The sequence below is a fragment of the Rhincodon typus genome, chromosome 1, assembly GCF_021869965.1.
Source record: "Rhincodon typus isolate 14 chromosome 1, sRhiTyp1.1, whole genome shotgun sequence".
Lineage (NCBI taxonomy): Eukaryota > Metazoa > Chordata > Chondrichthyes > Orectolobiformes > Rhincodontidae > Rhincodon > Rhincodon typus.
In genome coordinates this window covers 59,828,801-59,841,737 of record NC_063332.1, presented here as the reverse complement: position 1 = coordinate 59,841,737, position 12,937 = coordinate 59,828,801, and the positions used below count along the sequence as shown (strand labels likewise).

The window sequence follows — 12,937 nt, the reverse complement described above, 5'->3', positions numbered from 1 at the left end:
AGACAGTCGGTTGAGGCTGATGTTGAACCTGGCGCTGTGCGACAGCAGTGCTAACCACTGAACCACCATGCTGTCCTTTTTATTTAAGCTTGACCAGAGGCCCGGTATTGGATGCGCCACAAGTTGAGGTATAGGGATCCTCCCCGGTCTCAGACTGTGCCTATAGAATTTCTGGACATTATAATTAAAAATATGTAGCAATAACATTTTTTTTTACCTCAAGAAGCATGATGTCATTTTTGAATAATTTTGAGTTGTACAAGCTATGCTGGATCATCCTTTTAACGGTAAATACTTGTTGTTCCTTCTCTTCTTTTGAAAGTGAGTGAACCCCAAGAACTACCCGAATATTTTTCAATTGACTGTTTTTGCTGTAACAGGTACAAAGATAATTAGATAATTTATTTTCAATAACATTTTCTGCAGTCAGACGGTACTGGAAGGTGGATGACTGAATCAAACAGTGTCAATGACATTTAGAATAATTGCTGTTATTTTCATTTGAGTGAAAGTTACAGTGTAAAATATCAAGGTCTAAATATTAATTGTGTTCCTTTGTAAATGTCTTGCTCTCTGTTTTTCTAAAAGAATTCACTTGGATTAATACCTTTGCTCAAACTGTAGGTAAAGGAAACTTGCACACACTTGTACCTTTTTAACATGTCTGTATGTGAGTTCATCCTCACTCATTTTATGCTTGTAGTGAATTTTGAATCCTTGCTCTGTTGAGTAATGCAATAACTAGATGTGAAGATATTGCAGTCTAAATGCAGCAAAAAATGCACCCACTCTGAGTAGCAGCAGACAAAATGTATTGCGTATTTTCATCAAGGCTACTTAGATAGCAACTTCCAAACCTACAACTACTTCCACCTGGATGGAAAAGGACAGCAGATACATGGGAACATCGCCATCTGCAAGTTCCCCTCCAAGTCACTCACCATCCTGACCCGGAAATATATCATCACTCCTTCAGTGCTACTGGAATTCCCTCCCTAATGGCATTATGGATTTGCTTAGAGCAAATGAACTGCAGCAGTTCAAGAAGTCAGCTCACCAACATTTTCTGAGGGCAATTATGGATAGGCAATAAATGTTGGTCCAGCCGGTAATGTCCACATCCCAGTAGAGAATAAAAATTTGCTGTACTTTGCTTTTATTTGAACTACCCTGTAATGCTGCCATATCCTCTAGTTTTGCAAGACTATGTTTCCCCTCTCCAAAGCCTTTCCCACTCTAGCAAGTTTAAAGTCCTCTCTACTGCCCTACTTTCTCCAGCCCCGAGGTCACTGGTCCAAAGATAGTTCAAGTGATGTCCATCCCACTGGAACTGCTCTATTCTATCCCAGTATTGGTGCCAGTGCCCCATGACTGAAAGCCATTCCACCTACACCAACCTTTGAGCAATTTAACTCCTTGACTTATTTACCAACTGCAAGTTTACCTGTGGTTCAGATAATAATCTAGAACTTGGAGGTTTGGCTTTTGATTTTGCTCTTAACTATTCAAATTCTTTCATTAGAAGCTCCTTTCTAGTCCTATCAATGTCATTATTAATAATGTAGGCAGTGACAACTGGATCCCTCCCTCCCACTCCAATTTCGTCTCCAGCCCCAGAGAGATACCCTCAGCCCTGGCATCTTGCAAGCAACACAACCTTTAGGACTTCCACTTATAATTGCAGAGAAAAATATCTGTCCACCTAATCAAACTGTCCCCTACCACAACGACATTCCTGTGTTCTTTCCCCATTGAATGGCTCCCTGCATCACAGTGTAATTATCAGTTTGCCCCTTCTCCCTGCAAACCCAACTTGCATTCACACAGCTCTTGAGTGCAACTCCTCAGATCCTAATGCCCACCTCACTTGCAGTCATACCCTCCCGTCCCTGATTACAGACCAGTTTTGAATGACCTATCTGAGAGTTGTGACTACCACCTGAAGCAAAGTGTCCAGGTAACTTCCGTGATGTGGCCCAAGGGCTGCAGCTCAGACTCACTCACTCACATTGAATGTGCTCCTTGCTGATTATGCAGTGTAAAACTCCTTCTCATACATGGATCTGTTTTTATTGTTCACTTCATAATGTAGTGTAGATGAAATGCAACTGAATCTAAATAATTCTACAGCAGTTTTCTCTATAGTGTAATGTTATTTTAAGGATATGTATAGATGCAATTCTAAACAAGTTAGTGGAACCAGTTACAGGCCTCATCTTAGCCCTCAACCAGCTTGAACATTCACATTTCAGTAATATTCTTTATGATTGAGAGTGGAGATGTGCTTGTAATTCTTATACTTTGATCATGTTAAGTTTAGTTCTTGTTTCTTACCCAGCAATATTGTTTATTCATCTTCCTCATATAAGTTTTGTAATTTGACAGGTATTGGTTTGTTTTGCATTTATATAGCACCTTTAATGTAGTAGAAGTTCCCAAGGCAATTAACAGAAACCTTATCAAACAAATGTTGTCATTAACCCAGTGGGTCATTAAGAAAGTTGGCCAAAAGCTTGGTCATAGACTTGTGCTTTAAGGCACATGTTGAAGGAGAAAAGAAAAGCTAAGGTATTTTGTGAAAGGATTCCTGAATGGTTGAAGGCATAGCTGCCAATGATAGAGCAAAGGTTGTGCTAGAAGCTAGGATTGGAGGGAAGCAAAGATCTCAGACAGTTGTAAGATTGAAAAGGTTATAAATGTTGGGAGGGATATAATGATAACAAAATTTCATGAACAAGGAAGAGTTTGGAACTTGAGGCATGGAGGGTTGGTGGCAAGGTCATTCAACCATAATTTAACACACACAAAGTATAAACAATTTTATAAAGCAATCTTAACTACCAACTACACTTTATTTCTTCATCAATTTCTGATGGGCTAGTTACAGAATAGTAGCACTGGTAAACTATGTAATTAAAATTCTGCTCCAGAGAAACAGTTCTGAGGAAGGCTCAGTCAACCTGAAATATTAACTTTTATTTCTCTTCACAGATGCTGCCAAACCTGCTGAGCTTTTCTAACAATTCTTGTTTTTGCTCCAGAGAAACAGTGCTGATTTTAATTGTTGAAAATGATTTGAACCAAGCACCTTTTAATTAGACAATTTAGGGAAGTCTCACAGCCAATTCTAGAAATAGCTAAATATAAACCAAAACAGCTGTGGATGCTGTGAATCAGGAACAAAAACAAAGTTGCTGGAAAAGCCCAGCAGGTCTGGCAGCATCTGTGAAGGAAAAAACAGAGTTAACGTTTCGGGTCTGGTGACCCTTCCTCAGAACTGTTCTGAGGAAGGGTCATCGGACCCGAAACATTCGTTCTGTTTCTTTCCTTCACAGGTGCTGCCAGACGAGCTGGGCTTTTCCAGCAACTTTGTTTTTGTTCTAGAAATAGCTAATCATGTGGCTATAAACATGATCTGTCTAAAGAACATGTAAAAGTATTTTCATGATGGAAGTTTTAGGAACGATATTGATAAAATTGCTCGAACTGCTCCCATATCTGTGAGTTCTACTCTTGGCCTAAGATTATACTTTTAGACTGTCTATCGTTCCTCAGGGTTACATTTACTGGTAATCTCTTGCAAATTCGTGGGTTTACCTTAAACACTGATGCTATCCTCCTCCTTGGGAATCTTGGTGTCTCATTAAGTGACCACACAGCTGCTAAAACCACTTACTTCCATCTCCTGAACACTGCCTGACTTCACCACTGTCTCAGCTCATCTGCGACAGAAACATTCATCCATTCCTTATTACCTCCAACATTGACTGTTTGAATGCCCTCCTCATCAAGCTCCAGTCCCACATTATAACTTTCATGGATATAAGGTCTTCCAAATGTCTGCTGCCTGAGTCCTAAGTCACACCAATTCCTATTTACTCATCATCCTATGCTTGTTGGCCAATATTGGCCAGTCAAGTGACCCATTGACATTAAAACAGTCATTCTTGTTTTTCAAGTCCCTTCAAGATTTAACTGCTCTCTATTTTGGTAATTTTCTCCAGCCCCAAAAACCTCTGAGAAATCTGCTTTTCTAATTTAGGCCCTTTCAGAATTCTCAATTTTTTCCATTATTGGAGACTATGCCTTCAGCTGCCTGGCCCCAAGCTCTGGAAATTCTGTCTGTTAATCTTGGTTTGCACCACCCAGCCTAACTTTTGTCTGAGTTATTGGCAAGCCACCACCTTTCAAGGGCAACTCGGGATGGGCAATAAATACTCGCTCACGTCCCATGAACGAATTTTTAAAAAAAACCTGACCTTGCATTAAGGTATGTCCCTCAGTATTAAACTTTGCTTCACAATGCTCCTGTGAAGTACTTTGGGACATTTTGTTTCATTATGGATGCCATATAAATGCAGTTGTTTTTGCACTGTCTTGGATATACCTTTATTGCACCTGTCAGCAAAAACTTCTCAGATTTTTCCTAAACTGGTAAAGGTTTTCAGTGAGATTTTCCCCCTGCTTCCAAGATTTAAAGTAGGGAGGAGTGATTGATGGCTTGTGCATACCACTATGTGATTTGATATTTTCAGAGAATCAATAGGACTTCTCCTGTTCTTTAGCTTATAGATATTGTTAGAATGTAGCTTGTAATATTATTAGCCACAGCCTGCATGCTTTTTAAAAATTATGTTCTGTTGTAACTTACACTTGGCAGTGTGCAGCTGTCAGCACCCAGCTAGCTTTGATTAAAGTTCCTCCACAAAAGTGTTTTCTCCCAATCTGGATAGATACCATATAAGGTTTTGAATGAGGTGCCACTTCCTGGCCTCCAATAATTTTCATGCAGTTGTCTAGATGGGTGATAATGGAAAAAAAAATAAACAAATACATATTCTATGAGGGAGGAAAGAGCTGCAGACACTTCCAAATTTTAAAGAATCAAAGATCAAAAATCAAGTACATTTTAATGAAGGAAGAAAGAGCAAAATGGCATTGATTTAAAGGGATAACACAGTGTGGAGCTGGAGGAACACAGCAGGCCAGGCAGCATCAGAGGAGCAGGAAAGTTGACGTTTTGGATCAGGACCCTTCGTCAGAAATGGGGGAAGTGGAAGGGAGCTCTGAAATAAACAGAGAGGTGGGGGGAGTGGTGCGGATTGGTCAGTGAGGTGGGAGGAGCGGATGGGTGGGAAAGAAGGTTGTGTCAGGTCAAGAAGGCGGGGATGAGAGGGAGGGTTGGTCATGGCTCTTGCCAGTGACCACCACTGAGCTTCTGGAGCCAATCACATGCTGGCATACTGGAACATGACATCAGGCAGAATCTGGGCAAACTCTTTTGTTCTTTGCTGACATCACTACTGGAGATTCCCTGTTTGTCTCTGCATTTCTGTCAGCTCCTTACTGGCCAAGTCCAGATGCTTAGTAAATGATACTGGGCTCAGCAGGGGCCTGCTCTCCAGGAGTCCTCCGAAGTCACAGACCTCGACCGTTTCTTTCTCCTGTCATGGACCAGACCAGTCCCCCTCAAAATATTTTAAGAAGGTAGCCTCGACCCTAACTTTGTCTTATTTCAAAGGCAAATGTGAAATGCTGCATTCCAGATGCAATGTAACTGGTTAAACTACTCAGCATTAAGCAAAACACAATTTATTAAAACATTGTAGTTAAAATAAAAAGAAAGAGGAACTTAGAATAACAACTCTAGTGGAAAATTAGGAACAGTTCTGAGGAAGGGTCACCGGACCCGAAATGTTAACTCTGTTTTTCGTTCACAGATGCTGCCAGACCTGCTGAGCCTCTGCAGCAATTTTGCTTTTGTTCCTGATTTACAGCATTCGCAGTTCTTTCGGTTTTTATCTAGTGGAAAACTAATGGATAATATAACTATTTAACTTTTCTGATGTAGTAAGATCCCAAAACACACCCCTTGACAAAAAGGCAAATTCAGACATGGATTCTCACATGCAGTTCTCCAATCCAGGAGGAAGAAACATCAAGAGAAAATTCAGAGAAAGTAGCAGCCAGAAGATATTTAAAGAAGCTTCTAACTCTGGGACTGGCAAAGCTGGGGTGAGGGAGTGGGGTGACCTTTATCTGGACTATGCTCTGGAGTAGGATCTGGAAGCTGTAGATTCAAACATAAAGATCTCCAAGGACTTTTGAGACACCATCCTCACCAAGGTTTCATTAACACATTAAATAAAACAAAGTATTGCAGATGTTGAAAATCTGAAATAAAAATGAAAATGCTTGAGGAATTCAATGGTTCTCGCAGCATCTGTGAAAAGAGAAGCAAAGCTAATATTCTGAGTTGGGTATGACTTGTTGCATTGGCTCTGTTTCTCCAAAAATTAGAGTATCTCCAGAATTTTCAGTTTTTATTTCATTAACAAGTTGTTGCTTGATGTGCAGCTGGTAGAAGCTGTTTGGAGGCTTTTTCACTCGATGGCTGCACATTTCCAACTTCCCTTTTGCCTTTGCTCATCCACCAGCTCAGTAGCCTCCTCCTAGAAATTGGTAAGGACCCTTATGTCAGACAACAATCACCACTCCCCACCAACCACCTCCCCCAACCCCCCAACCCCATGCCCCCACAACCTGTCTTAATGCTGGTTGTACACGTTCTTCTCCTGAAGGAGAGAAACATTCAGAAACATCAATATTTTGCCTACACTGGTAGATACAGATTCCCCAGAGCTGTGATTGTCTGTTTGCAATACCTGCGGTGGAGAGAATGTGACATGGATAAGTTATAAGTTAAGGGGATCTGAATGAAAAGTGGCCCTGTGTGGCCAAGATGCTAGAATTGATGGATGTGTGTGACCAATAACTTTGTGAGGTTCACAATCCAAAGACACATTTTGTGATTGTGTTCTTGCCCCATGAAAGCATTTGGTAAGAAGCTGTCAGATGTGTAGGTTGCCCTTGCGCTGAGAAACCAGTCAGCTGGTGGTGCAGGAGCTGCTGAATGTTGTAGTTCCTTTCAGGTTTGAGTTGTGAACGCTATCAGATGTGTGAAAGGCAGAAGCACTCTGGTGTAAGTAGTGCTACGTTGGTAGCTGCAATGAAGTGACAGACATTGACCACACACGAGGTACCTGATGGAGATATCTGGCACTCAATCTTGCAAGTGACAGTCCTCTGCAGTGTCAAGCTGATAATGCAAGCTCACACTCACAGGAGCAAGAAGGGTCCAGACCCGAAACGTCAGCTTCCCTGCTCCTCGGCCTGCTGTGTTCATCCAGCTCTACACCTTGTTATCTCAGATTCTCCAGCATCGGCAGTTCCTACTATCTCTAAAACAAACAGTAGTTCTTTCTTATTCATTGCTGTGGGTCTGGAGTCACATATATAGGCCAGACCAGGTAAGGATAGCAGTTTCCTTCCTTAAACAACATTAGTGAACCAGTTGGGTTTTTCCCCTAACAATCGACAATAGATTCATGGTCACCACTAGATTCTTAATCCCAGATATTTATTGAGCTCAAATTCCACCATCTGCCATGGCGTGATTCGGACCTGGGTCCCCAGAACATTATTTGGGTCTCTGGATTTACAGTCCGGCAATAACACCACTAGGCCATCACCTCCCCAGTTACATTAACGTCAAAAGCAAAAATTCATACGTTTGACAATTTAATTAAATACAATCAATGTATAAATAGAATAGACAAATCATCAAAACATTACTTGATTAAAGTAATTCTAGGTTTGTAGATTCATATCAGTTCTGCTTCACCGACTAGGCAAAAACTGTAGAATTTTCGACCAGGGAGAAATACCCAGACCATCTCTAAAAGCTAGATTTGCACATTTCAAACAATGCTTCAGCTCATTGCAATTGTGCCACCTTAAGGTTTCTTCAGGCTGTGGGCATCAATGACTGGGCCAGTATTTGTTACCCTTTTTTTTCACTTATTCCCTGTCCCTAAATGGCATCAAACTATTTGTCAAACTATAAAACACTTTCAGTTTGGTAAATTTACAACTAAGTACAAGACATATTGAGCAGCAAAATAAAAATAAAAATCCGTTACATTGGTGTAAGATGTGTCATGAACTGGCTATTATGTAAACTCTTAGGTGTTGAGAGATATTACACCAACCATACACTATGCTAACATATACTTTAAATTAAATAAATGAATAAAATATTGGAAATTATCAGCACCTCATATGAATTTATCTTATTTGTGATTTTCATAATGTTTACACTTAGGAAGGTAATTATAAATATTCAGATATGCAAAAAATACAAATATGTAATTTGTATTGTGACAAATAAAACAAAATCTCCCAGCCAGTGCATAAAAGAGTCAAAACACTACGTTTTTACTTACAGCCCGGCATTAGTAAAGAAGTAATCGTCACAAAGCCCAGCAGAGTTGAGAACAGCATTTTCATCTCTAAGTGTATGGGTGAAGACTGAGTAAGTGAGCATGCTCTTTATTATTAAGTTCTTTAAAGGATGTGGTCAGTCACTCATATTCTAATGATGTTGAACATGCCTCGAAAATCACAATTCCTTGACATATAATGTGTATAAAATATCAATCCAGAAATTAAGTCCAAAAGTAAATGAAAAAATGAGCATAATCCACATTGTACATCAATGAAAAGACAAAAGTACTTTTTATCAGAGCAAAATGCAAAACATGACTGTCTATTACCAAAATTCTTAGAAGATCATAATTATTACAACCAACTGAATGCAATGTATGCAGCATCCAAAGTGTGGGAACCTAGCTCATTTGTGAATAGTTAGAAAGGGACAGGGAACAAACAAATCAAAACATATGAAAGCAACATATTCATCCCAACTAATCCAGACTCTTTGATAATCATTTAATGAAAAAGTAAGAAAATTAGTATTGGATGAATAATATGAAAAATATTTATATATTCCAGCTAATTGATCTCCCATGAAGTGGATTACAGATTCATGCCTTTTGAGCTAAACTGATACTGTGTAAGTCCAATTCAGATGTGGCCTTATTCATCTTGTCCCATTTACTCCATCTCCGTTTCATTTCAAAATTGAGTTTTCCATCAACTTCTTTGAGCTGTTTGAGCATTAAAAATAACTTTAGCAGATTCATTGCTGATAAAGGAACTGTGTAATTTTAATTTCCACTCATTGCAATGTGTATTAGCCTCAATGAAGTCTCGGATTTGATTCAGAACAAAGAACAAAGAACATTACAGCACAGGAACAGGCCCTTCGGCCCTCCAAGCCTGCGCGGTCACATTTTGCTGTTCCATACTAAAACTGTCTTCACTTATAGAAGTGAAGTTTTACACTTTTAGAATGGAAGGGCAAAATGTGGCAGTGCAGGCTTGGAAGGCCGAAGGGCCTGTTCCTATGCTGTATTGTTCTTTGCTCTTTGTTTACAGGATCCATATCTCTCTATTCCTTTCCTATTCATGCATTCGTCCAGGTGCTTCTTGAATGCTACTATTGTGTCTGCTTCCACCACCTCCTCTGGCAATGCCTTCCAGACACTCAACACCCTTTGTGTGAAAAACTTGCCAGAGTATTCAAATAAACACCTAGGGCAATTCAGAAGAATTTGTGGACAAAGGAAATCATGGAGTCATGCCCTGAATTTTCCCATTTTTTGACTACGTTTTTCTGAGAAATGTTTCATGACAACTGTTCACTATTGCCCATGTCGATTTTTCTCATGCAGTCTTCCATTCTTCATCTCTGGTGACATACCGCCAGTTTCAGCCAGCCTGGCCTGAGATAGTAGCTTGGGTCAGTGCATTACCCTGGGTGTAATGCAATGCACAGCAGTGCAGGAAGAAAATCAATGATCTTCTGTGCTCTGCAAGGGAAAGCATGGCTATCTACCTCGCACACATCGGGCCATCACACACTCTAAGTCTCTCACCACAGAAGGCTCTCACCAAGGCTCATGAACTATAACTCACTATTACATGTCATATTGCACATAATTGGACTGGTTACACCTGACCTGCAGGACTGACAGTGGCCAAACTCCTGGACTGGAATAGAATGAAGCCAATGACTGACTGCGATGGTTGTCTCTGACTGACGACATTCCCCCTTTACCCCAGTAAGGACTGGTCCCTTTTCACTTTCGGGCATGGGCATTAGGTTGAAGCTCATATAGTACATTTGCTGATTAGCTGCTGGCAGAAGAGGTCGGTGCGATGATAGTGTTGTAGCAAAGGTGCCGATGAGCAAAATCTCTGCTCCCTTGACAGTTCAACGCTCGAAACTATAGAAATCTGCTGCCTGTTCCAGTACATTAAAAAGAGATGCAAGCCAAAGAGGCTGGCAGCCTTGAAGGAAGTGCAAAATTAGTGAGTGTGAAGAAAATGAGCCAGAAGATCCATCCTGTGTGAATTCATGAGATGCTTGTGTGTCCCTGTGTGCAAAATGACCCAACAGAAGCAAACAAATCATAAGTGCCACTGAGCTTCAAAGTGAAATCCTGAAGGGCTGAAGTGTTGTGTGAATTTGTCTGTAAGCAGCCATGATGATCTAGTAAGGCTGGTGGTTTGGCAATACCCACTTGCATGGTCAAAGGGTGGATGAGGAGTTTGTCGACTGAGCATGCAGGGAGCTTATGGTGAAAACAGAGTTAACTAAAGGCCCATGGAAGCAGTTGGTGAGGGGCCGCCTCCAGGTAACCACTCTGACTTTCACATTGGGAATTGGCACTTTAGTTTTCAGGGATCAAGAGGAGAATTTTCAGCAAAGAAATGAATTGAATTTAATAATGAGGTGTAAATATATGGAAATAAGTTAGCTGCTACTCAGGCAGAATGGTGGCTAAGTGATTAGCACTGCTACCTCACAGTGCTAGGGACCTGGGTTCAATTCTACCCTCAGGTGACAGTCTGTATGGAGTTTGCACATTCTCCCCATGTCTGCGTGGGTTTCCTCTAGGTGCTCCAGTTTCCTCCCACAGTCCAAACAAGTGGAGGCTAGGTGGATTGGCCATGCTAAATTGCTAGTAGTGTTCAGGGATGTGTAGATTGGGGGATAGGTCTGGGTGGGATGCTCTGTGTGTCAGTGAGGGCTTGTTGGGCCAAAGGGCCTGTTTCCACATTGCTGAGGTTATATGATTTGTGAGATCCTGAACTTGCCATTTACATCTTAAAGCGAAAATTGGGAATCTTTTTCTTGATATAGAGGGTCTGATTTTCCATTTTTGCTGTATTTTCCCAACTTTCCTGCCATCATCCACGCTACTCAAGGCAGGGGAAAATTCCACCCATCATCTTGACCTGAAATGTTAACTCTGTTACTTTCCATAGGCGCTTTGGAGAAATGCTGTGTATTTCCAGCACATTTCATTTTATTTTAGATTTCCAGCTTTTGCAGTATTTTGCTCTTGTATCGGCATGACTTGTACTGAGTTTACTCTTTTAGACTTCAACACCTATTTGGAATGGAATCAAGAGAAATACCAGGTATTTTTTGCTTGGTACCTTATAAATATATTTTTTTTGACACATATTTGTAACATTTATGAAAAATTTATGAGGGCAATTCAATTTGCCCATTGGAAGTGGCTGTGCCAATAATCGAGGAGACCATTATCCTTCCACACTGATGGCTCATCACCTGCTAACACTATTAGACAATGGGCTGCTTACATATAGATCAAAGTGATGACTAATGCTCTAGTCAACATGGTCTACCTTTTCACTTCCATTCTCATTGAGCAGTGCCAGTCTCCTAATTACTGACTCTTAAAGCTTTAGATGTGTTTTTGATGGCCTGCAAAGTATTGCTTGAGATTATTTTTTCAATTTGTGATAAATGAGCATTTATCGGGTCCTTTATTTGTAGAAAAAAGAGTAGACTTTCCTTCACATTCCATCTGATACCGTTGAATTTCTCATTTTCTACCAAATTCTCCAAAGTGCTGTGGTTCATTGAAACAATTACCTCTATCCAGTTTGCATGTGGCATTTTATAGGTGGATCATCTTTGGAACTATACAGAGTGACCCTCCTCTGTTAATCGTCATGCAGTAACATATCCAATGTGGTGTTATTGAACGTGAGATGCTTTGACTACACCATCATTGCACATTAACCTCTATTAGAACAACTGTAGTAAAAGTCTTTCTGAGTTAACAGTCTTTTAAACATTTTGAGGATTATGAATCTTTTGAATTCTCTGCCCTGAATTCTGTGGAAGCCCAGTCTTTGAGTATGCTTCATGTAGTGATTGATTGATAATCAGAAATCTGTGATGTAAAGGATTATGAGGATAGTGTGGGTAAAAGCCATTAAACAGTTCAATACGCCATGATGGTATTAAACTGCAAGGCAGGCTCAATGGATTCCTGTTCCTATGGTCCAGTGTTCCTGTTACCCTATAGTTATATCAGGTAGAATGAGCAGTAATTCTCCACTGTAATAAACAGGCTATACCAAAAATCATCAAAATTGGCAGACTACAATGGTTTAATTATTCAAAATACATATCAACTGTTCTGAAGCACTCTCCAGTGCAATTTTTGTAATTCATCTGCAACAAATCATACAAAATACATTCAAAGGAAGCAGCTGTTCAGGAAAAGCATTGAAAGTTATCCATACGTTTGATCCTTTGTCATGTTATGGCTTTTAATTCTGATAAGTTTCTTGATCCAATCAAGGTATTTCTTGGATAAACGTGTATATATGCCAGGTTTGGTGGGTACTCCACAGTCAGCATCAGCTGAAACAATACCCTTGTACTCAATCGTCTTGTTCTTCATCATACATATTAATGGCCCACCAGAATCTCCCTGCAACAAATATACATAATGTTATTGATTAAGAATAAATCTGAGAAGTATTTAATCCAACTGACATGAATGGGTCAAAAGCAAAGTACCTGTATGTAGATGCTGGAAATCTGAAATGAAAAAACAAAGGCAGTATTTGTAGAAAAAAAAGATTTAAAGGCAGAATCGAATTGCTGGCACAAAAACAAAGTCACTGGAAAAGGTCAGCAGGTCTG

At 40.1% G+C, this 12,937-nt stretch overlaps 1 protein-coding gene across 1 annotated transcript in view; it reads right to left on the bottom strand.

Moving 5' to 3' along the window:
* LOC109917822 (plasminogen-like) overlaps positions 1–8,352 on the bottom strand; it is a 36,543-nt gene extending 28,191 nt beyond the window's left edge. The window contains exons 1-3 of the mRNA XM_048596669.1: positions 8,286–8,352; positions 4,652–4,796; positions 218–371 (exon numbers count right to left, since the gene is read on the bottom strand). Coding sequence (XP_048452626.1) covers positions 218–371; positions 4,652–4,796; positions 8,286–8,349 — 363 coding nt within the window. The 5' untranslated portion in view covers positions 8,350–8,352. The remainder of the gene's footprint in view (positions 1–217; positions 372–4,651; positions 4,797–8,285) is intronic.
* Between the last annotated feature and the right edge of the window lie 4,585 nt (positions 8,353–12,937).